This window comes from Hylobates moloch, unplaced genomic scaffold (assembly GCF_009828535.3).
Source record: "Hylobates moloch isolate HMO894 unplaced genomic scaffold, HMol_V3 SCAFFOLD_4, whole genome shotgun sequence".
NCBI lineage: Eukaryota > Metazoa > Chordata > Mammalia > Primates > Hylobatidae > Hylobates > Hylobates moloch.
The window spans coordinates 161,490,707-161,516,581 of NW_026652279.1; the positions used below are offsets into that span (position 1 = coordinate 161,490,707).

A 25,875-nucleotide genomic window follows, 5' to 3' on the forward strand; every position below is an offset into this window, starting at 1 on the left:
CAGGTGAGCCCCGTTCACCTCTCCATGTCCCTGACTGCCCCCGTAGATTAGGTTAGGCCCAGCTGCAGTGCTCTCAACTGCCCTGATCACAGTCTATCAAAACATTCCTCACAGAGTTTATCACAAGCACTTGATTTTCTGTCATTCCCGAGTCAAGGGTCTCTCCACCTCGGCACTAATCACATGTGGGCTACTTACTTTTTTTTGGAGGGAGGTTGCCCTGTGCATCACAGGATGTTTAGCAGTACCCCCTGCAGCTTCCACCCATCAAAGGCCAGTAGCACCACCCCCCACCGCTCCCCTTAGTGGTGACAATTAAAAATGTCACACATATTGCCGGATGTCAGTAGGGGTGTGGGAAGGGCAGGAAATCACTCCCAGTTGAGAACCATTGCCCTAAACCAGTGCTGCTCACAGGTGTGTGGTCCATGAACCTGCACCTGGATCTTATTAGACTCAGGCCCCACTGAGATCCGATGAATCAGAAATTGAGAATGGGAACCAGTAATCGGCCTTTAACAACCTTTCCAGGTGCTGTGATGCTCCCTAAAGGCAGGGTGCACCCCCTTGAGAGTAAGCCTGCTCACGGCTGGCACCATGCCTGGCTCGTAGGAGTAACTAAAAATTGTTCTGACTGAATCAGCAGGCCCGACTGACTCTGGAAGGGCAGGACATGTTCAGTGAGTGAAGTGACTGTCTACTCTCTATCAAAAGGGGTGCAATAAGCTTTGTGCTCCCGACAAATCGTGGAACCGCAGGTGTCAACACTGCTTCTTAGAGGCTGTGCATCATCTCTCCTGTAAGGATGGAAATGCTGGAATCCCTTCCAAGATGCTTCCAGCAGGGGGCCACCTGGCCTTGACTTGAGTAACGTCACTGGTGGGGATTAATTTTCAAACCACAGCCTGTTTCGTTTTTAGACTCTGGGTTGTTAGATTATTCTAAATGCTGAGCCCAAGCCTGCCTCCCTAAACTTCAGGTCTTAGCTGTGTCCTTGGGCAGCGCTGCTCCAAGTTGTTCAGGAGGCATGGAGCCCGGAAGTCAGGCTCCCTCTACTGAAAACCATTACACATCAGTATACTTAGATCCATCAAGCAAACTAAGGATCATTTTACTTGCAGAAATTAATTACTTTCTATGTATCTAATGCCAAAAGATCACAATAAGGAGCCACAACAACAACAAAACCCTGTCAAATGACACGTAATTCCAATTTGAGCACTTAACGTATTTATTGTTTCATGTGGGCATTTGCTAGCACTCATTAGCAGATAAGTATTGGCATGCACTAAAGCTTTAAAAAAAATTACGGCCCAAATAACCCGAAAACTAACAGACTGATGAATTCTTTTAGGCTATGACTTGGGGAGAGGGCCACAAGCTTTAGCGAGAGAGCACAGCGTCCAGCTTACAAGTCCATGCCACAGCCTCGGAGCAATCAGGGCCTTCCGCCACGTCATGAGAGATGGGTGGCTTTGTCCACTCAGTCTCAGGGTACAGCCTCTCTTCCCATGACACATTTTCCTGAGTCTGGGTCAAACTACCTTCAGGATTTTCTCTTATTAGCAGTTTATTTGTAAACAAAACCTTTAATTATAAACCACCTGATTAATTACCATGGGATCTCATCCAGAGATAAACAGAGCTAGAGACCCCTGGCCCCTGCTGGCCACTCTAGACCCAGCATGAGGAGATGGTGCCATGGCCGGGCTCCATCCATTGTTTTCAAGTTGACTAGGCGCTCAGCTCCATAGCTCACCAGAAACCAAATGGACACCCTCCACCCCACCCCATCCCACCAACTGTTACCTGAATTTGGTTTTTGTAGGCTTCTTCTTTCACTCAGAATTTGTGTTGGTACTTCTCAACTAAACATAATACATTCCCCAATGTAATAGTCTCTGTTCTTAATTTCAAAAGCAAGTTCCTTGATTTTACATTTCTGCCTAGAAAAAAGGAATTATCTTGTATTTTTACTTGACTGTAACATAGATTAATTTTCCCCCATGGACTTTGAAAAGAAAAATATTCCCAGTTCCTTCATTAAAAATGCCCAAAAGACAGCTCTTGAAAGCACTCTATTAACACAAAGCTAAATTATGACACAGACACGGAAGTGATGGGCTCCTCTAGAATTCCTCTAGATAAGAATTCTAGATAGTCCTCTTATCTAGAATTTAAAATGGCTTTCTCCTTACAAGGTTAAACCAGAGACTTAGTTGAAAACAGAAAAATAACAACTAGAAAACACAGCCTTCAGGTTTACTGATAATCTTCTCCCTAATTTTGCCTCATAATTTCACCACATTCTCAAACTCTAAACTCCACCTCTCCCATCCTCTATTGCAATTCTGACAGAAGAGTCCTACTCTTTTTCCTTAGACTTCTGATTTTGCTTCAAACACACCCAGCATGAAAAGATATGAAAGATGAAGGTAATGTTTCTTTGAAGAAGTGTCTTCAGTCTCAGCAATTATTAAATATTAAGTATCACTTCTCAAAACTGTGGCAATTTCAGATCAAAGGCAAAAGCTCAATGGTCAGAGATAAACCAAGTGAGCACTACATTCTAGACCCACCACTAACCAAGAAAGTAATCATTACAGCTAACGAGTGCTTGAAATGTATCTAGTCCCAGGTGGGATGTATTGTTAGTGTGGAATACACACCCGATTTTGGAAGCTTAGTATGAAAAAAAAGGTGAACATTTTCATATTTTTATATTGATTACATGTTGGAATTATAATTTTGATATATCAAGGCAAATAAAATATATTATTAAAATCCATCTCACCTGTTTTTTATAACGTGGCTACCTCAAAGTTTTCAATGCCATATATGGCTCCTGTTGTATTTCGATTGCATGGCAGTGTCTAGACCATGTGATCAAAGACCCAGCTCACAGATGACATAATGTGCACATTGCTATGTTTGTATCCAGCTCTGTCCTTGAAAACTCAGAAAATAGGAAATGAGTTTGCCTATTTAAAGCCAACGCTTTCTCCAATCCCTACCAGATTAGTCACTCAACAATTTTTGGTCTATTTTTGCTTTGAGACAAGGTCTCATGCTTTTGCCCAGGCTGGAGCACAGTAGCGTGATCACGACTTACTGGAGCCTTGACCTCCCAGGCTCAAGCAATCCTCCGGCCTCAGCCTCCCGAGTAGCTGGGACCACAGGCACATGCCACCAGGCCTGGCTAATTTTTAAAAATTTTTATTTTTGTCGAGAAAGGGGGTCTCACTATGTTGCTCAAGCTGGTCTCAAACACTTGTGCTCAAGTGATCCTCCCGCCTTGACCTCCCCAACTGCTGGGATTACAGGTGTGAGCCACTGTGCCCAGCTGCCACTCAATATTTTATCCAGAGTCATAAGACTAAGCATGCACACACACTTTGAGTTTCCCAGAATCTAATTTGGAAAGCTTAATTTAATATTTTAAAACCATTTCATATAAATGAAAGGGGTCCTCTTTATATAAATGCAATATATATGTGCATGAATGATAAACCAAGGCCACCCCATACAGCGTTGACAAAATGTTTCCAGTTCTGGAGGTGAACAAAAAAGGCCTTACAAAAATTCAAGTGAAAAACTAGCTCTGAGTGTTTAGATGGCCCAGACTAGTGGACTTCTGGAAATATGACCTGCTCCACCAAATTTTGCCCACATAATTCCCCAAATTAAGATTTATTTTAAGCCTTAGTTTGTCAAGGTTACTAATGCTAATAATTATCAACATATAATCTAGAGGAATTTAGACTCTGTGCTTTTGTGGCTATGTTCTTATACAGTAACAAATGCAAACCATTATTTTATTTCCAAGTTTGACCATTTTAATAAGACAATTGAGACAGGTAATAGTAGACCACCTTGCATATAGTGGGCACTTGATAAACATCTGTTGAATCAATAAATAGTTTAATTTATTTCTATGTCTATCAGAGTCTTACTATATTATATTTTTCTTGCAATTATGAGATGTAATTTAATACCCAAAAGTTAATCATTTGCTCAGTGTGGACAAATACTGCCAGAATTCAGGTCTTTTCACTTTTAATCTTTGAACTCCTTCACACTGGAAGAATCGCCATTATTAAGATATTCTTCTTCAAAATAAATAAATAAATAAATAAATATTACATAAGAAATATTTAAAAACCATGGAGAAAATCAATTATTTTCATTTTAAATTTAGAAGTAACTGTTAAAAACAGTACAAATAAATTCTGAGTGGCAGATGTCACCTCCAGCACAGCTGCACTTATAAATATTTTTATTCAGAAAAATCTTCCCCAGATTAAAATTTCTAACTTGTGCATGGCTCTATGTAAGCATCTGAGGACATCACTATTCCCCAGTATTCTCTGTCTCCTCTCCATCAAGACTGTTAAATTTTAAGTACCCATGACCCAGGAGAGGATGAGAAAAAAAACCAAAAACCATTTGGACACCATGCTGCCTCTCTCATCTTTTAAGAAGACAACTTGCTCCAGGATAATTATGCAGCATTAGCAAACATCAATAGTTTACAATCCAGAATTGACCAGAGACGTGCCTAGGCAATGTTCTTCTCGTTTCAGTATATTGTCTCTAGCATCTAAGAGAATTCACTCACTTAGGTAAATGGAGGCAAAGGCTAATGGAGTGAAGGGAGCACAGGGAAAAAAATGCAATGACAGAAAGACACTTGTCAGTGCTAACACCCACAAGTGCCAGCAGATGTGATCCATTTAATGAAGCATGTGCCTCGGATTTGGCACTCCTTTCCAGTGGGAAGATCTCCTTTCAGAAAAAGCATCACATTATACAAGTTACCCCTCTTCACCACTCTATGCCTGGCATCTCCGCCGCTCGAAACTGGCACGTCATGTTGTGTGTGGGAACCACGCCACCCCGACAGGTGGCCGCGACTCTCTCTCTGCCAGAGCAACACAATGAGCATCAGATTCGCGTTCCAAAAGCTGGAACGACCAAGTCGTGCTTCTACGCACAGAATGAAAGAAGTCAGGCTTGCTGCTCTAAAACACGGGTCCATTTGGGGGAAAATCAAGCAATGAAGCAACCAAAGAAACGGGGAAAAGACAATATGCATGACTCCCACTGTCAGAATGCAGTCAGCAATGGCCCCAAATTGAAAACCAAGTGTCCTATCGGACATGAGTTAGCCAACTGCCCTATTTTATAAGCAGTGTGATTCTAAGTCAAAGAAAAACAGGTGTCTTTAATCAGAATGAAAATATGAGGCAATGATATCCCAAGAGTAAGAGTTATCCCATTTTGTGCCTGAACTATATAGCTTAAAGTGAACTATACAGCTATAGAACTATACAGCTTAAGGGCAGCTATACAGCTTAAGGGCAGCTATACAGCTTAAGAACAATGGAGATTTGAGATCCTGCCTTTGATATTATGAATAAGAATTTAGAACTTAAAATGGTTGTTCTAGGTATATAAAAAAGCCATCCCCCTCTGGAAAAGACTCTCTTCTCTCCACTATAAATGAGACTAAATTTCTTCTTTTGGTCTTAACTCCCATGAGACAAGTATTTTAAGGTATTAGTTTAGAAACAAAATTGTTTTGGCTATTCTAGCCAGTTTAATGTGCAGAGATGATCTGTTTCCAATCTGAAATACCAGGCTTTAAGAGAGATGTAAATACAAGATGCCTCATTGTAAGAATAACACTTTTTGTTTTGGGCATTCAGAAGTAATACCCAGCGTGCCATTGATTTCATCTCACTTAGTGTTTTTTGTTGTTGTTTTTTGTTTTTTTTTTAAAGAAAATGTATGTTTCCTTTATAAGGACATCTACTTTTAAAAAATTCTGTTGCAAAGATCTTGCTAGACATTCTATTTATTCACCAAAAAAAAAAAAAAGAAGGCAGAGCCCCAGAAATGTTATGTGAGTACATTTTTCATTTTCTGAAAATACTAGGATTCCAGAGGTTAGGACAGGATTGCTTGTGAATAAACTCAAGCAGTTAAAGATCGTCCAGAGCTTTATAATAAAGACATCCCATCCATAAAAAAAGTTAATGATGTTACCAAAAAAAGTATTCTCTGAAAGAACTTATTAACTAGTTGAATCATTAATTTCAGAGTACTTAATTTTTTGTTCCCTTATAATATTAAATTTGTTCCTCTCATTTTAGGCCTTTCTTTGAATTTATGTTCAGATCCCAAAAGTACAAAGACGGCGTTACTTTAAACCCGAAATTTAAACATTAAATAGCATTATTATTTGTATCTCAATAAATAATGACTTGTCTACCACAAAAGAGTTAGTTTTTATTATCTGCCGAACATTTATAGACATGGGCACTTGGAACAAGAAATCACCACTGCAATGACAATAAATACATGTGTTTACCACTTGGCTTTTTGTACAATTTGTACTGACTAGATAGGGTAAAATAAAAACATGGCTGGAGGCTGAGACAGAAGAATCGCTTGAACCTGGGAGGCAGAGGTTGCAGTGAGCCAAGATCGTGCCACTGCATTCCAGCCTGGGTGACAAGAGCAAAACTCCGTCTCAAACAACAATAACAACAACAACAAAAACAAAAAACAAAACAAAAAAACCAGTGCTGGGCACGGTGGCTCAGCCTGTAATCCCAGCACTTTGGGAGGCTGAGGTGGGCGGATCACTTGAGGTCAGGAGTTCAAGACCAGCCTGGCCAATGTGGCGAAACTCTGTCTCTACTAAAAACACAAAAATTGGCGGGGTATGGTGGCGGGTGACTGTAGTCCCAGCTACTTGGGAGGCTGAGGCAAGAGAATCACTTGAACCTGGGAGGCAGAGGTTGCAGTGAGCTGAGATTGTACCACTGCACTCCAGCCTGGGCAACAGAGTGAGACTTGGTCTCAAAATAAACAAATAAATAAACATGTGACTGTTTAAGATATCTCAAACTCCAAACGAACAGAGCTCTTGATCCAAATGAAAATATATAAGCACCTGAATTTTCATTAGGATCAAGAGCTCTGTTTTGTTGTACTGAAGGAAATTTAATAGAAGATGAAGGAAATTAGTAGAACAAAGGCCATGGCCTCCCATTCTGCATAAACACAGCATGAAAAGAAAGGATCCTTACTGAGCGCCTGCTATGAGGGGTACAGGAAGGAAAAAGTCAACAGGAAAGGAAGGAGAACCAGAATATACTGCTCTGTAGGCATTCTGAATCATGGAAGTGTTATTTTAATCAAAATATACTGGAGTTACAGTAAGCGAGCATGAACTTTGTTGTTCTAGTCTTTGTATCCCCAGCACCGGAAACTGGACCTAGTACAAGAAACGCCCTTAAAGTTTGATTAACTATTGGTGATGGAATGAATGACTAAAATCAATAAGCCTTTATACTATTTTAGAACAGAATCAGAAACCACGGCCTTTTATGAACACCTTAACCATAATTATTTTTGCATATGGGGCTCTTACTGCTTCTTCTCTGTAAAGGTATTATTAATTTGCAGAAAGTTTTCTCCTCCTAAAAAAGACTCTTAAGCACCCTACGAACTGAACTGATCATTAACATGATGTTCAAGGATTATTCCAAAGGGTTGTAATCTATCAACAAAGAAGCACATTCTATTCTTAGCATGTTTAAAAAGGAGTATGGAAAATCAGAAACAGAAAAGTTGCTAAAAACAGTGCCTCTGCTAAGAGACTAGGAGAGGCTCCAGCAGATTTCATTAGCCCCGGTTCTGGGTTCTGGGGTTGCTCAGACGAAGGGAATTTTGGGAGTTGTGAGGAGGAGGGGAGAGACAGGCTGGCCGCGTGAGGGGCTGTTCTGATGTCGCCAGGCCAGGGAACGAGGTGGATGGGGATAGGCATCCAGTCCTGAGGTCCTGAAGTGACAGAGGGTGGGTGTCAGGGCACAGCACCTTGTTGGGGAGGGGTCAGAGACCTGTTCACATGTGGGACACAGGGGACTCCCCCAAGTAAGCTGGTCACAGTGTGTCTAAGGCCCTCTCTCAAGAATCCACGTGGCTCGGCACCTCCAGGCCTGTGATGGAATTGAGGCAGAATCCAATCATTCTGTCGGAAATCTGGAAGCGATGAGTGGGAATGGAGAATAGCAGTGAAAGCCAATTCCAAATGATGGGAACTGCAGCTCGAGGATGGGTGTTTTAAACCCTCCACTTTACACTGCCGAGAAAAACTGTGATGATCTGTAACTCGAAGCCTGCCAGGGCATGTGGACACCATGAGGGGACAGGAAGGACACAAAATGCATGACCAACAATCAGTTTCAGGGTCAAGACACCAAAGCCTGGATAAGCATAAGATGCAAACTACTGTAGTTTTGTATTTTCCAAAGACCAAAGAAGCTGCTGGTGCCTGCAAAGGCCCACAGACCACTCTGGAGGTGACTCCATCGGCTCCCTTTAAATTAACGCTTTCCTTTTCCTCAAGAGGGTTCATGTGAACAAGAGAACAGATCCCACGAAGACGGGGCAGCTTGTAGACAAGAGGTCAACAGAAAGCATTCTTCAAAGGCTTCCCAGTCCACCCATCTGTCTTTTAACTGCCCCAAGTAACTTCAACCAAGTCAAAATCTAGTCATCTTAAAAAGGTTTCTATGGAACCCACATCTACCACTGCTATCGGTTTGCAAATGCAAAAATGCCCAGGTTAACATTCTCAAAAACATCTACAAACGTCACATTAAAGGCTTCATAATTCCTTTCCAATTTTAAAATTAACATTATAAATGCTAAAAGAATGTTACCTGTCAGAAAAGAAAGGTCACATTGGTACTTACAGTCAATATATTTATGCCAGTATTGAAATATACTTTGCCTATTTCTCATGAGTCAAAGTGTTAACTAATGGAACAGCCATCACATATTTAAGTACCTTTAACTTTGGTGTTGGTTTCTTGCCAAAAGCTTTGTTAAAAAAGTATCTTTTGTATGGATATTTGGAAATAATTTTATAATTTACAAATGTATCAAAAATATATATGTAATATATATTAATATAAAAATTTGTGAATTAAAACAGAGAAAACGTTAGTAAAAGTTTCCAGAAAAAGAATATAAAATGTCTAGCCTTTTCACTTTTCTGTGAGAATACACCATTAAAGGAGGCCAATACATGTATATCTGTTCACTTGATGGAAGAGTGTTTAGCATCATAATATCTTTTTCATTATTTCACAAGAGCAATCTTTAGAAGTAGTGACAGGTTCTATCATATCTCCTAAATGATGACCCCCCACACGTTAAATCTATCAAGGTTTAGTACTTTCCTCAAAAATCACTCTGATGTCTTTGAAATCCATTCAGAACAGGGAGTAGTGACTTTAGGGGAGGATATGTTAAAATTATGTTAAAATAAATAAAATGGCACTTTCAGAAACTTTAGAGCTGTCTTTGAGAAAAGCCACAACCCCTATTTTTCCTTTTTTGAGACGGAGTCTCACTCTGTCACCCAGGCTGGAGTGCAGTGGCACAATCTTGGCTCACTGCAACCTCCGCCTCCCGGGTTCAATCGATTCTCCTGCCTCAGCCTCCAGAGTAGCTGGGACTACAGGCACACGCCACCACCCCTGGCTAATTTTTGTACTTTTAGTAGAGATGGGGTGTTTCACTATGTTGGCTATGCTGGTCTTGAACTCCTGACCTCAAGTGATCTGCTCACCTCGGCCTCCCAAAGTGCTGGGATTACAGGCGTGAGCCACCGCACCGGGCTCACAACTCCTAATTTTACATTTTCTTCAGGAAAAATATGATTTCTGATAAACTGTTATCTGTATCGGTAAATTCAGATTTAATTGCCAACTTCTGAAAAGGAAGAACCATTATCTGTAGTGAACGTTAACAGTGAGGTAGTGAAGGGACCCCTCCCTCCCAGTCCCGTTACTGATTCACTGTCTCATGAAGAGTCACACGATGGTGCTGAATTCATTATGGGGCCGGCCAATGCAACCTCGCCAGGTCTCTGGTGGCTGTGTGTCTCTTGGGAGATTTATAATCATCATAGGTGGGGAGACCCCTACCCCAGGAAGAGACTGAAGTGCATTATTGCTAAGTTACAGGAAGAAAAGTTACCACCACTATTCTCAATACTTGAAGGTGTTCTGCTCAGCTGTCCCCAAAATCTCTAATGTATCAGAAAACCGATGTGTGATGGGAAGAAGTGGTGGTTTTATCCAGGCATGATAAGGTAATAATAATAAAAGGGGGTGGGCGTGGTTGGGTGTAACCATGCCCTGAGTGGGCACTGGCAGAGGCTAGGGCCACTGGGGTCACCTTTCTGCTGAGCCTTAGGGCAGTCGCAGGTGCTCCAAGATAGGGCCTGAGCCTGGGTTCAGTCTGGACAGGATGGGATGAAGGAGTGACAGTGTATGAAAAATCTCCCTGGCTCTTTCCAAGCCACCTTTGGAAGCTATGAAAGGATAGCTGGGCAATAAACACCTAGAAAAAACAGGACAGCCTGTCCTGGAATCGTTTGCAATCCTATAATTTTGCAGGAAATAAAATAGCAAAACTCAATCCTGCTGCTGCTTCTGCTCTTGGTCTCAATACCTAATAGGATAGGCCACAATGTGAACACCAGTGTCAGAGCTTTGCATTATGAAAAAGCAATGGCACAAATAGACATACATATCTAAAGAGAGTTTATGCATCCTCTGGCCCACATCCCCTCAGAGTGACACACTCACATAGACGGATTCTTTCCCATGTGTTAAGACACTGCTCAACAGGACAAAAACATGAAGAAGGTGGAAAATTAAGAAGGCAAATGGAATGCTTACTTTCTCTAAATGCTTTACAGTAGCCAAGGAAAGATAACAAGAAGAACAGGGCACACAGGAGGTCTGCACGGCCGACAACACCAGCAACCTTAAAAGAGGGGGAAGAAAACAAAGAATTACATAAAACACATTTAAGGAAATCCTAAACTTAGGAGACATAACTTTTTTTTTTTGCGACAGGGTCTCACTCTGCCACCCAGGCTGGAGTACAGCAGTGTGATCTTGGCTCACTGTAGCCTCAACCCCCCTGGGCTCAAGCAATCTCCCATCTCAGCCTCCGAGTAGCTGCGAGCACAGGTGCACACCACCACAGCTGGTTAACGTTTGTATTTTTTTGTAGAGACGGGGTTTCACCATGTTGCCCAGGCTGGTCTTGAACTCCTGGGCTCAAGCGATCCACCCACCTCTGCTTCTCAAAGTGCTGGGATTACAGGTGTGAGCCACTGTGTCTAGCCAAAACCAAATTCTTTAGACATATACAAGAAACTTCCTTGACTCTGCCACCTATTAAAATAAATACACAATGTAGCTGTGCAATAGCACTTGGTGTTATCTTACAATCGGTTCTCTCCTCCCTTTTGGGTGTAGGACTTGACTTAACTGCTTCAAGAGAACACTGGATTGGTTTGAACCTGCTGCTAGCTATTCTGCTGGACAGACGGCGATATGCACGTGCTGTAAAAGCTATGTTCTTTAACACACGATACCCAACAGCTCCAAAGACTTAGTCTTCTGAGGTCACAGAGTGGGTTTTCAATTGGAAAATGTTATCAGCTCAAAGGGCATGATATTTAAAAAATAAAATGTGATTGGAAACATGAAGGACAGAAGGGTGTGAGAGAAGTGTGAAAAGCCATCCTGCTGATAGAAAAAGACACAGGAGTAATCCTTCAAAGCTGCCTCTGCTCTTTTTTCTTCCCTTCAGACCAAACTGATTAAGTGGGTTAACCTGGAAAGCCGAATACTTCAAGAGTGATTAACAACTAGGATGAGAACAGAATATAATTTCTGCCATTTATTTCCCACATTTTCCACATGGTGACTCTACCCTTCCTTTCCTCAGTGAGAATGAAGCAATATCAACTATGTGTTTCTTTCTTCAGGCTGATTATTCCGGTAATTGTTCTCCCAATGTTGTACAGTGATGAAAGACACAGAATACCCCCCAGGGGTACTGGACTAGTTTAGGTGGGATTCTTTACTAACTGGCACCTGAATGTGATATGAACCAAAGCTTCTGCTGTGATTGTCCAGGTATCACTTTGAAGGCTGGTAGGTTAATCCCTTCCCAGAGGATGCGGATGTGATAAATGAGCTGTAGAATAAAGGACTCTTTTATAAATCAAGATAAGAAAATATACACTGACTATGAAATTACTATATTTACATATGATTCTCAAGTTCATGTGCAGTCAATAGCTAAAACAGAAGGTCTTTTAGGAGCAGATTCCCCTACACCGGTTATACATGAAATGCCGAGGACCATTCATCACTGCAACTGTGACCTCCTAATGGTGGGTACGTGGCAGCCCGTGGTGTCAGGTGATGGCTGGGAAAATTGAATAAGCTGATAAATCCACCCAACGAACACCACACACACACACAAACACTACCGAGAAGGAAGCCAGGGACAAAACAAAGGCTTAACAGATCTGGAACAAGTATGCCAGTATGCTGGAGGGGAACAATCCGATTGCTTTATGAATGAAATGAATATGCAATGAGCGCTCTGGAATACTCAGGGCTGGAAACTCACTCCATCAGGGACACAGTAAAATAGTCAGAGATGCAGCCACACAGAACAGAGCCTGGTACAGGGTGGGTGCAGCTCACTGTGAGTTCCCCGGTGGGTCCTATAGGGCGTGTCTATGAACAGGAGTAGCAGAAAGGCAAAGGACAAAGGACGCAGAAGCTCAGGTATCATCTCCGCAGCCCCGGGTGAGTGAGGAGGCAGCTGGTGCATCCTGGCTCTGTGGTCCTCACGCCAGGAGGACATGAGAGGAGACAGGAGCGTCTCAGAGCTGTGACTATCTACAGCACCTCAGGATGGACTGGAATCCCAACCCTTTAGAGAAGAGAAAGCAATAAACGCCAATCCATACAAGCCTGTCCGAAGGGGACCACAGAGAACAGGGTCACAGGAAACAGGGGGAGCAGGTGTCAGAGACCAAGGGGAAGTGAGGTGAGTGAGGGGGAAGGAAGTGTTTTGGAAAAATACTAGGGCTAGGGCCCAGGAGGGCCAGGCTGCCTAAACCACTTGGTATCGGGGTGGCTAGGGTAGATTTGAAGAATCACCAAAAATGAAATTTAAACATCAAAAGCTTATTTTTACAGAAATGTTTCTTTCTGCTAATTGTTGAAGACCATCCCACGACTTTAAGCAATGTACATTATGTTCCCTGACATAAAGAAAAACAAAATTTTTAAAGTATGGGAAGTGTTTTAAAGCAAGAGAGCATTTAGTATTTACAATGATTTTTTTTGGGATAGTAATTAAGAGAGATTTCACTAAAAGAATGTTAAAAAACTACCCAAGGAGGTACTGTATCCAATCACTGTTTGAGAATGTACATAAGCAAGAAAACATTTTCTTTTCCTTTTCTGATATTTGCATAATATGTATTTTTAGGCAAACTTTTCTATAAAGGCTATTTTTTTTCTCACAAATACTGTGAAACACTCAGAGTTTTCTGGAGAAATCACTGCAATCCCTCTGAATCCACAAAGCAGGCGGCACCATTGTTTCCCCAGTAGGTACAATTTGCATGGGGGCCATGAAAAGAAATTAGGGCGATGGGGAAAGTTTCCCCTCCCGATTCCTTCTGGATTAAAGTCTGGGTTCATTAGATAGACAGAATTCTTTTTAAACATTTTGTTTAATTTTTTACTTCTAGAAACAGGGTCTCACTCTGTTCTCCAGGCTGGAGTGCACTGGCGTGATCATAGCTCACTGCAGCCTCAAACTCCTGGGCTTGAGTGGTCCTCCTGCCTCAGCTTCCCAAGTAGCTGGGACTCCAGGCGCACACCACCACACCTGGCTATGGGCATAACTCTTAAGGGGGCCCGAGCTTCTCTCTTTGATGTTGGAATTCAGCCAAAGTGAAATCTTCCCCAACACTTTGAGGAAAACAAAAAGGAAAGCCCACACAAGCCACTTCTGTCCTCAGGGAAGCGCTGGGGTCCTCCTGCTAATGGCCACACAGAGCTGAAGAGCCACCAGCAGACCAGGGGCTGTGTGGCCCTCCCAGGCTCTCCTCCCTGCAGTGGGGACTGGCCTGTCAGAGGCTTTGGGTGTCTACAAACCACTTGGAGCAATGTGCGGTGGCTCATTAGAAAAAGAGAGACATTCCCAGGAGTTGAGGAGCACAAAACACCGATTGCAATTACAGCATCACCAAGCAGAGGCCAGGAGAGGCCAAGACTGTGGGGTGCCCAAGTCATCCCCATTTGCCTGGCTGTTGTTGCTTTAAAATGGAAAGTCCTCCGTCCCAGAACCCTCTCAATCTCAGGCACACTAGATGGCTGATCACCCTAGAAGATTGGAAAATTCAGGTGCTTATTTGCAGTGGGGAAAATCATTTTCAGTGTGAAATGCTGGAGAGTGGTAAAGACCTAACACATATTAATATAAATGTTAATATAAAGAAATTCATGTTAGGCCAGGTGCAGTGGCTCACACCTGTAATCCCAGCACTTTGGGAGGCTGAGGCAGGTGGATCACTTGGGGCCAAGAGTTCGACACCAGCCTGTCCATCATGGTGAAACCCCATCTCTATTAAAAATACAAAAATTAACCGGGTGTGGTGGTGCACGCCTGTAGTCCTAGCTACTCGGGAGGCAGAGGTAGGAGAATCACTTGAACCTGGGAGGTGGGGGTTGCAGTGAGCTAAGACTGCGCCACCGTACTCCAGCCTGGGTGACAGAGTGAGACTGTGTGTCAAAAAAAAAAAAAAGAAAAGAAAAAAAAAAAAGAAATTCATGTCACTAAAAACTGCAGGGGCCTATACTGCTATTACTATCTCTTAATAAATGTACACTGAGACAAATGGGGTAAACTGAGGCAGTTTACTAACCAAATCCCCATTGTCCTCACCCCACAAGGATGAATGTGGCTGGGGCTGCTGTGCCTAAGGCCATCATTCAGGCTGCTGGCCCAGCCAGCCAGAAAGTGGGGCTGGCTCCTTGGTGTTGGCCAACACCTGGGAGGAACTCGCCTGCCACCCGTTTCCTTGGGTGTTCCACTCTTTGCATGCTTTTAAAGCTGGAATTTTTCTTTTTTTAGACAGAGTCTTGCTCTGTCGCCCAGGCTGGAGTGCAGTGGCATGGTCTTCGTTCACTGCAGCTTCTGCCTCCTGGGTTCAAGTGATTCTGCTGTCTCACCCTCCCGAGTAGCTGGGACTACAGGTGGGTACCACCATGCCCGGCTCATTTTTGTATTTTTGGTGGAGACAGGGTTTCGCCATGTTGGCTAGGCTGGTTTGGAACTCCTGACCTCAAGTGGTCCACTTGCTTCGGCCTCCCAAAGTGCTGGGATTATGGGTGTGAGCCACTGTGCCCGGCCTAAAGCCAGAATTTTTAACTGCAGGAGGTAGGAGATAACAGGGGAATGCAGACACAAGGAAACTGAATACTATCTGCGGAAACGCTGAAAGGTAAACATACAAAATATCTGTCTTACAATGCTAACTCTTAATTATCCACAAGTATTTCTTGAAATCTGAGTTTGAATGGATGTCATGGTGGGGAGGGAAAGAGATAAAGAGGTTTTTCAAATGCTCCCTTTTCTCCTAGAGCTAGTCTGCCTCAGTTTCCTTTTAACCATCTGGAATGTGGACTTCCAAGATTACTATGTTCCCAGGTTGCATTTACCTGGAGTGTGAGTGTATGTGAGAGAGAATGTGTGTGTGTGAGTGTGTACGTGTGTAAGCACATTCAGTTATACTTGTTGGCACTTGAAACCTTTTTACAAATCAACTTTTGAATATTTAAAATGAGAATTTTGGAAAACTTTCCTTGGCTAATAATTCAAGTATTTCATTTTGCTTTTAAGATCATGCTAAATTAGACGAGAAGGAAGACAGAATCGGTACTTCTCCAGTGAATCCCTCTCTTCCAGTCCCTTATTCAGGATCAATGGCTGCACTATATCTGGGTCCCAGAGAGAACTCAGATTGAAACAAAGTCTAATTCAGTCACAGTTATGTATAAAGAGCTTATAACTAAATTTTTACACAGCAGTCCCCAGCCTATCCAGCCCTTAACGTTCTCTGAATTTGCTGAGGTAAAAAATAAAGATTTAAAAAGATATCAGGAGGGTGTGATAACAACTCCACAACACTCTTGATACTGAAGAATAGACAATTTAATAAAGTCAGATGCTAAAAACAGGACTTCTGCTCAGCATCTTGAAACTTCAAGAAGCAACATGCAATTGGTTAAATGCAAAGATTTCAATCCCTATGAAATGAGAAGTCTACTGTGAGAGAAGTAATAAAGTGTATGTGATTATTTTAGGCACTTCGTGCTCACACAATGAATGACTCGAGTCAAATCTTGTCCCTCAGCAAACATGCTGCCTTTTGCATTTTCAAAGGGTCCACATGGTGGTGCAGGGGGCGGTTCCTGAAAACTTCACAAATGTCTAGTGAAATCCCAGCACAGCCTATTCCAAATACACAGAGGCAGCTTGATGGGATGGAGACGCAGCCTCCAGGCCTCCACTGAGGAGATGCTGATGTACTTGGTGTTGAACTGGAAAGCGATGCCTGCACCCGGCTGGGGAGCTGCTTGTGAAGTCTCTCCACCCTCCTCCACCTCACCCTGTGTGATCCTCTCCCCCAGGTGATCAGGGTGAGGTGGAGGAGGGTGGAGAGACTTCATGAGCAGCTCCCCAGCAGGGTGCCGGCACCGCTTTCCGGTTCAATACCAAGTACGTCAGCATCTCCTCAGTGGAGGCCTGGGAAGCCCAGAATTCAAGTCCTGCCCGACACCCACTTGCTCCTCACCCTGGATAAATTTTTATCCTACCAGGCCGTTCCCTCATTCCTAAAGTGGAAACTGTTGTACTAGCCCAGCTGATGTCGCAGCGTTTTCATAACAATCATGTTAAGTCTAAGAAAGGATTTTATAAATCATAAAGCTGTCAGCGAACACAGAAACACTGCATCAGACCCTCCACTGAAGAACAGTTCTTAGCCTCTGAACTTCAGACCCCAAGTCCGGCAATATTTAACATCCGTGCCTTCACAGCTGGTGTTATCCTAGAAGCTAAACAGTATCACCAGAGATCATACCATACCTTATTACACAGTCTCCACCAATATGGTGCTCTGCATTTTTTTTTTCACAAGAGAGATGTCTCTGCCCCAGACAGAATTGTTTCAAATGTCTGGCAGGGTATTTATGTAGTGTCCTTTCTATTTCTAGAGTATATTATGGAGTAGACTTTCTCCAGCTCTGGAACCAAGATGGGTACATAAAGGGAGCCTGTTTTAGGAAACCAGGTGACATGGGGGTGTCATATCGCTTCTCACGTGCATACAGATGCCTCGGGCAGACGACACTTACACACTCGGTGTGCACAGGATGGACAGCAAACAGCAGCGCGGCCAGCAGGGACGCCCTGGGGGCGAGGTGCAGCCTCCGGCCTTTACTGGTATACTGCAGGCCGCCAAACAGAACCGAGAAGACGTCCACCATGAGGACAGAGATGCCACTGTGCAGGAGGATGTTGACCACGTGAAAGCCCACGGGGTGGAAGCCTCCCGAGAGGTAGTAGTTAATCCTGCAGAAACACAGGGTGTTCAGGGTACACGCGCAGCAGCATGCGGCAAGAAATGGCAATGGTCTGGAGGAGAAGGCTTGTGTGTGGAAACATTAAAAGGAGAAGCGGAAGACTTTGTGCCAGCTTATAAAAATAGCATCGAGATAAATAATGCCTGCTGAGCTAAGAAGGTTGTGGAAAAGGTGGGAATGTAATTAACTACAGGGAAAAAGGGATGAAACAGATGGGTCCAAGGGGAGTGGCACTGAAGCAACTTGCAGAGGAAAATCAAAAGGAAAGCTAGACGATGTTTTAAGTGCAGAAGGGGCAAGGCTGCATTCCAAGAAGATATAATATTCCAAACACTACTCATGGTTACCCCCTAGGGACCTGGATTTAAGATAGCCTTATAACTCGCTTATCCTCCAAAAAAGGGCTCCTTATCAGTATGCCCACCAGCCTTCCCCCAACGAAACACCCTCCGCTGGCAGGGATTCCTATTCTGACTGCTTCTCAGCTGCTGGTGGTTTCAATTCACCATTCCCATGCTCCTGTGGGACGTCTACACACAAGTGTTTAAATGCACCCGAGAAGCAGGTATGGACGAGAACCTTTGTGAGGTGAATGCATCTATTCAGTGCAAGTGGCTCCCTGATTAATGGAGGGGGGATTGTTTTTAAGCAGCATATTGCTTTTGCATATTGACTTGGTAACAGTAGGAAGATTTATACCTTGTTTATTTCCGTAGTGAAAAAAATTAGTTTCATCAGAGGCCCCATGTTGCTTTCACTCATATTATTCCATTGGTGTTAACCAGCAAAGGGTCAAACCTCCAAGAACTGAGAAAAATATGAAACACTACCAATGTGCATGCCATCCTTCACAGGGGCCACGCTGGCCTTCTCTGCACCTAGAGACCCATGTATATGAGCAGCTCAGACCCCACCTGGAGCCACTGACTGGACTCCTGAATGCTGAGAACCTGGTGACACACACCTGTATCCAATGTCACACACAAGCTGGGAGTGATCTTCCCAGGCCCTTCGACGTCAAGGCTTACCTGAAAGTCAGGACGGTGAGAGGCCGGTAGGACTTGTGGCTGGTGTTGCTGCTCAGTCTACTGCCCCAGAAGTCATGGTGCCACAGGTCCCCAAGGGGCGTTTCTGCTTGGAGGTCCTGCAGAGTCACAAAGGGGATATTCTGGACAAGGGTCTCCCATCAGCCCTAAGCCAAGCTCCTCGATCTCTCACCCGGGATACAGTCAGGCCTCCTAGCAGGGCTGCTGTGCCCAACGTGTTCTCTATGTTGATATCTCAAAATACACATGGGCTCACCCCACCAGGCTTCAAACACCAATCAGCTTTCACCCTCCTGGGACATAGCTGATATGCTGAAGGGGCTGTTGCAGACCCTGGCTTCCCCCGAACTCTGCAGGCCCATGGCTCTGGCGCTGTGCTTCTGCCAGCTCCCAACCCAGAGGCTCTGCATGTGCGGGTCACCCCTGGACAGTCACCCTCAACTCTTCACGGCTCAACTCCTCCCGCCATTCATCTCCCAGCTGCCCGGCTCTGCCCTTCCTGAGCTGATCCCATCCCTCTTCCGTGGGCCTCTGGGCATCTCACCCTGTCAAGCAATGCGTGGCACCCTGGAGACTTACAGTCACGTGACTATTTGTCTGTGCCACTAGACTGGGCTCCATGAGGACTGGGCCACATCTGGGTTTGCTGGCTGTATACAGAAGGTGCTTAATACGTGTCAAATAAGTGGACCACACAGCTAAATAAGATAACTATTAACCTCTCATATCTATTAAATAAGGTAACTTACCAAAATGTCCCAATTAAAACATAAGTATGGATAAACTTTTTTTAAAGTTTCCGTTTTTGATCATGAGCTAAGCAGACTATGAAATCAGAAAAAAAACCTTAATTTTTCTTGATAAAAATCACTAAATATTAACAAAAACACTGTACCGCTCTTACTGCTGAGATAATTTAATTTGGTACTATACTACGGATGCTTAAAAATGCATTTTTTTTACATTTAAAAGATGAAAGTAGATGGCTTAAATTGTGTCTAATGAGAAGACAGGCAAAGAAGGCACTGTGGTGGAGTAAGAAAGAAAAATGACAGATTAACTTTCTCTTTAAAGCATAATTAAACAGGAACGTTTTAGGGACTAGAAATTACAACATGCTGATCATTTCCCTGGGTTGTCAGTCAAGATTCTTCATTGCAGTAACCAAACTCTGATTAATTTAAACAAAAAGGGAATTCTTCGAAGGGGAGTGTGCAGCTCACAGACCCTCCTGTGGCCTGGAAAGCCAGGGCAGGGGCACGTGGCAGAAGCAAAGCCACAAATCATGCTTTGGGCACCTTGCAGAGTCTGTCCGGCTGCCTCTGGGCCCCCACCTCGCGTGACCAGTTCCTGACTCCAACAGGTGGGCGCATCTGACGGGACAGCCCATCTGTACCAGCTCCCTAATCAAATCGTCTTCTGAGCACCTAAGAATGCCCCAAACAGAAATGGGTCAAATGATGGGTGGCCCCAAAGAGCAACAAAGGTCCACACCCACTGTGCGGCTCAGCACTTGCGACTTAAGTGCTTGCTGACTCAAAGGGAAAGGCTTGAAAAGAGGTGACAGATGCAAAGCTGGTCACTGATGTCCACTGTTAAGGGTGACATTTGCTTCCATGGGGATCGGCTTCAGACGCCGGGAGCACACTGACCACTCCCCAAGAGCAGGTTAGAGATTCTGTGAAGGTCATGTGAGGCACCTGCTCCCTTCGTTGACTCAGTGACAAGCCTGGAAGCCTACCTTCTTCTACCCTCTTACAGAAGTACCCGGTCAGCTGTGAAGGGCTTCGGCAGAGGATCTTTTCCTCCCTTTGAACAGGAAATGAACACCAACGAGGCTCTAAATATTTGATTAAGTGGAGCCTTCACAGCAGGGTGTGCTACAGAAAGAAAGGTCAATTCTTCCTCGTAATGATTTATGGAAAAGATGTATTGTGTCGAAAATTCCCCCTAACTCCACTGTCTCAAAGAAGATCATCATCTCAAGGAACAAAAAAGGCAACTCCACACTGCAAGGAAGCATCTGGAAAACAGTCTCTAACATCACTAAAATCCAGTAACAGCCTGTTTCACATTACTGTAGGCACAGTGCCAATGAACGGAGGAGTGCCTTTCATTAACCAGGAAAAGAAAAAGGGAGGGCTAGCAAGTTAACAAAAGGGGCACAGTGTGATGCTCCCGAAAACACTGCCAAGACCATGCTCAGCAGAACCACGAAATGGCTTCATCTGCCTCACCTCACAGAAGGAACGAGAATTACACCCAGACACCAGGGCCTCCACATACAACACGGCTCGTGTTTTTGTTCTTCCTGGCTGACCAACATTTTTCAACATGGTTTCTGAATTAACACTTTATATGTCTTCTGCTTTCCACAAGTGGAAGAGTCAAGATATTCTCACTAAAATGAATATTGGAATTTAAATGATAAAACTGCATCTTTGTAAGAAAAGCAGTTCCGTGGCCATTAAGCCACCAATCTGTGTTGGGCACAGTGGCTTGCGCTTGTTATCCCAGCACTTTGGGAGGCCAAGGTGGGAGCATCGCTTCAGGCCAGGTGAGATCAACCAGGTAACACAGTGAGACTCTGTCTCTACAAAAAAATTTTAAAAATCAGCTGGGCGTGGTGGCGCATGACTGTAATCTTAGCTACTCGGGAGGCTAAGATGGGAGGATGGCTTGAGCCCAGGCATCGGAGGCTGCAGTGAACTATGACTGCACCACTGCACTCCAGCCTGGGCAACAGAGTAAGACCTTGTCCCCACCTCATGAAAAAGCCACCAGTTTGACACAGTTGTGTAGAGTTATTTAGTTCTTTTAAGCATGGTTTAAAAAAGAACTGAAACAGAATCATCTATAGTAACTGCTGAGTGAATATGAGGAAAATTACAAATGAAGAACTTGAATTAAAAATAAATATTGGCCAGGTGTGGTGGCTCACACCTGTAATCCAGTACTTTGGGAGGCCAAAGAAGGCAGATCATCTGAGGTCAGGAGTTCGAGACCAGCCTGGCCAACATAGTGAAGCCCCATCTCTACTAAAAAATACAAAAATTAGCCAGGCGTGGGATGCCTGTAGTCCCAGCTACTTGGGAGGCTGAGGCAGGAGAATTGCTTGAACCCCGGAGGCGGAGGTTGTAGTGAGCCAAGATCGTGACACTGCACTCCAGCCTGGGCAACAGAATGAGATTGTCTCAAAAACAACAACAACGAAAACCCATTAAAACATTAAAAATGATCTAGTGTGTGCCCTCAAATGGAGATCAATTGCAATATTATGTCACAAATAAAATATATGCAAATCAGTCATGTTCCCCCCATACAATACATGCTTGTCATATAGAGAGTTCTTCTCAACATTTTCAGCATGAAAATGACTTTATACTTACTTGGCAGAATCCATAACTTCAAATTTTTAAGAGCATTCAACAGTGTTACAAAGAGTTGCTCTAATTATATCTAGTAGGGAGCTAAATGTGTATATTCCTCTAAGTCTTCACTGGCTAAGGAACACACATAAAATATCTTCTGAATAATAGATTGTCAAGAGGCTCTAACTTGTGCCATTTCCGAGTTCTTTCTCCTCTGGGCCTTGCCTGCCTCTGCATTTCTTGCTCTAGTTTTTAGCCTGCTTGAATCTTTTTCATCTTTTCCCACAAACCTCTTTCTTCTGCCCTAACTCTGGGTAGGGAGTGGAAAAAGATTACCATTTTTCCTGCACTGATACACAGCAACCACTGGTAAGCAAAATTAACTGGGATTCTGCAAGTTCAGCAACTCTGAATCTCCAAACACGAAACAAGCAGGAACTGCAGCGCCCATGGGGAGCACATTCCTCCTGCCCCAGCAGCTGTCAGCAAGCTGTCCCGACAGTCTTGGAGAAGGACAAAGCGGCAGCCAGCTCCCTGCCTGCTGCTGAAGATGCACCTTCTGGCAGGTGATCACACCCGTCCATCATTGCAGCAAATGCGTGATGAGGTTTGTTTTTTTTTTTGAACAACTGTGGAAATGTTTCACAAAATCTGGAATACTAAGTCTGCAATGCCCTGCAATACCCTTGCCTTGTAATCTTAGAATAACGGCCTCTTTGATCCATATGTGGACTGGAGCTCTTGAGGGGAGTGCCTGAGCTCAGGCAGGGGTTCGGAACCTTGGTGCCAGCAATAAGGCACTAAATCAAGGAGGCGATGTTGAAAAGAGACAGAAAAATCGAGAGCACCATTGGGGCCCAGGCCAATGCTTAACCTACATTCCACAGAGAACAATGCAACACAAACTTAGATGATTACTGAGACACAGGTGGGCAGTTAAGTTTACCAGAAAAGAGTTGAGATACAAACCTTATTGTTAACAATAGCTTCTGAGTCATCAAAGACAAAGTCTCCATCATAGCTGCGTGCAAAACACACAATGGCAACCAATCCCACTACTAACTTAGCCCAGAATGGAGGAAGAACAGAAGATGGAAGAATGTGATCCAAATCAGTGTCCAACATGGCCATTCTGAAAACTGCAGGCTGGTGGCTCCTGGTTCCAGCATTATGCTGGTTAGGAATCTGCAGGAAAAACAACACCGTATAAATATTCATCAACACTGGTAGGACCGTTTCTGCAGTGCGCACCGTGAGTAAGAGCTAGATAGTCATTTATGCTATGATTTTATAGGATGTGATCATTAACAATTTGAAGCTGTGCTTCCCAAACTTTAGTGGGCAGAAAAGTCACACGGGACACATGCAGATTCCTGGGCCCGACCACAGGATCTATCAAATCAGATGCCCTTTGGTTTCTGATGCTGGAATATCGTTCAGAAATATGAATGTAATGGTATCCTCATCAACCCCACAAGGCAAATCATTTTTAATTGTCCTTGAACCAGTTTACAAAGCTTAAAAAAAAAGTTACCAACTTACCTCATCCAATCAAGAAAAATCAATAAATGGTCATCGTTGGGTTTTAGCACACTGTGTGTGTGGCAGGGGAGAGGGTCGTGTGTAAAACACAATCCTGCTTCTCAAAGAGCTTATGGTCTATTTGTGGCACTCAGGCACACAGGCCAGGGAGCTGAGACTCTGACACAGAGACAGGGGAGTCGAACAGAGAAATCCTCAGGCGGGGCACAGGATCGAATGCTGGGTTCCTAGGCTACTGGCTCAACACAGAGGACAGACAGAGGAAATGACTGGTGGGGACAATATCTTGTCCCAGAAAAGGCTGAGCCATACAAAGGAAAGGAAGGGAGGCTATTCTATGTGAGGATATGACCTTCAATCCTGGTGAAAGAGTCAAGATAAAAATATACACTATTTTGAACTTTTCTTTCAAATGGGCATAATGTTTCTCGCCGGGGATGCTTGTGCCTCATCCTTGCCATGTGTTAGTTGTGCGGTCCTGTGCACAACCCCTTTCCTCTCCGAGCCCACCCCCTGCGGCCCTCTGCAAAGCATCTTAACGCCCAGTGGTGAGCGGGGCCTAACAGCTTCCTGCCTTGGAATTCGCCAAAACAAATCTCAACCTACCCCTAAACTCACACTTTTATCTGTCCCCATTCCCACCACATCCTGGACAGGTGCTTTCTTTGGATTTACCAGGATCAGGTTTGGGTCAGACTGCTCGGTTCTGACCTGGGGTACCTCTGGCAACTTACTTGACCTCTGTGGGCCTGTTTCCTCAACACTAAAATGGGGATGGTAAGAGTGCCTACCTTCCAGAGTTGTCATGAGGGTTAAATAGGATTCCCAGCACTGCCTGGCTGTAATGAAGGCTCAGGGGAGGCCAGCTATTATTATTAATACTTTCTTCCAGAAGGCTGAAAGCAGAGGCACAGAATGATTTTCTGTGGGAAATCCCTTTTAGTATCTGGTTGATTGGTACCGAGGCTCCTGTCTTTACTAAGGGACCTGGACCCTGTTCTTTTCCTGCTGAGATGAAAAAGAATCCCAGCCCCCTGACTGGGAAGGCAGTTTGGATGTATCTGTTTCTGGATCTCTAAGTGGATACCCCAGATTATGGAATCAATAAGAAGCCAGCCAAATAGGTCACCTGAAGTCACAAGCATCTTTCTACAGCCTTCTGTCTGAGTGAAGATGGAGACAGATCCAACAGGCAACGGGACACACCATTCCATGGTGATGCTGTCCCCTTCCAGGGGCCAGAAGGAGGCTCAGATTTACAATCCAGAGATGAAACAGGCCACAACTCTTCCACTGCTTGTCTCTCGAGCCTCACAGCCTGGCATAAGGCATGCTCTCAGCAAGCGCTGGGGGAATACTGCAGCTACTTTTCTTTTCCAGTCAAAGGATAAACCACTTCTCGAATCTAAATTACAACTGCAAACACAACACAGCTTAGCACACAGGCCCCAACCTCTATGCTTACATTTCAGCTAAAGAAATTACTCCTGCTACTTAAAAAACAACAAATCAAGGCTGGTTGCAATGGCTCACGCCTGTAATCCCAGCACTTTGAGAGGCCGAGGCTGGTGAATGGCTTGAGCCCAGAGGTTCGAGACCAGCCTGGGCAACAAGGTGAAACCCAGTGTCTACAAAAAAATATATATATATATAAAAATTAGCTGAGTGTGGAGGCGCATGCCTGCAGTCCCAGCTACTCAGAAGACTGAGAGGTGGGAGTATTGCTTGAGCCCAGGAGTTCCAGGCTGCAGTGAGCTGAGATCACATCTTGGCTCTACAGCATGGGCAAGAGTGAGACCCTGTCTCAAACAACAACACGCCCCAACAAAGCCAAATATTGAATAGTTAGGAAGATACTATGATTTAACATGGGGAGAATAAGAAAATTTAGAAAATTAAATGTGAAGGAAAACAAATAATTCATAGCAATTTTAAATGCACAATAGAGTCATGAGCTGACAAAAGGTCATGTAACCGGTTTTGACGTTATCTGTTTTATTGTTTCAATAGTGAATTTATTGGCTAATGCAATATATTTTTGGAGATGGTGTCTTGCTATGTTGCCCAGACTTGATTCAACTTTTGGGCACAAGTAATCCTCCTGCCTCAGTCTCCCAAGTAGCTGGGACGATAGGAGTGTGCCACTGAGCCTGGATATTATCTGCTTCAGTCTGAAATATTTGAAAATTATTTCACAAACATTAGTCAAGGTTCAAATGGCCTTCTAAGTAGAATACTAAATCAGGAAATACTTTGTGCTCCTAAATTAGCGACCGTATCTCAGATTGCTTAGAACATAAACATGTTCTAAGCAATAAGTTCTAAGCATAATCATGTTCCAAGCAATAATCATGT

At 43.9% G+C, this 25,875-nt stretch overlaps 1 protein-coding gene across 6 annotated transcripts in view; it reads right to left on the minus strand.

The window, feature by feature from the left end:
- The window catches only part of TMTC4 (transmembrane O-mannosyltransferase targeting cadherins 4), a 69,425-nt gene that overhangs the window by 40,145 nt on the left and 3,405 nt on the right, over positions 1–25,875 (minus strand). The window contains exons 1-5 of one of the 6 annotated variants that reach the window (XM_058438037.1): positions 24,650–24,890; positions 22,948–23,163; positions 18,590–18,705; positions 17,334–17,550; positions 10,767–10,854 (exon numbers count right to left, since the gene is read on the minus strand). In XM_058438037.1, coding sequence (XP_058294020.1) covers positions 10,767–10,854; positions 17,334–17,550; positions 18,590–18,705; positions 22,948–23,109 — 583 coding nt within the window. In that variant the 5' untranslated portion in view covers positions 23,110–23,163; positions 24,650–24,890. Of the gene's footprint in view, positions 1–10,766; positions 10,855–17,333; positions 17,551–18,589; positions 18,706–22,947; positions 24,937–25,875 lie in introns of those variants that run through there. The other 5 variants (XM_058438036.1, XM_032151230.2, XM_032151227.2 and 2 more) reach the window with 5 other exon arrangements.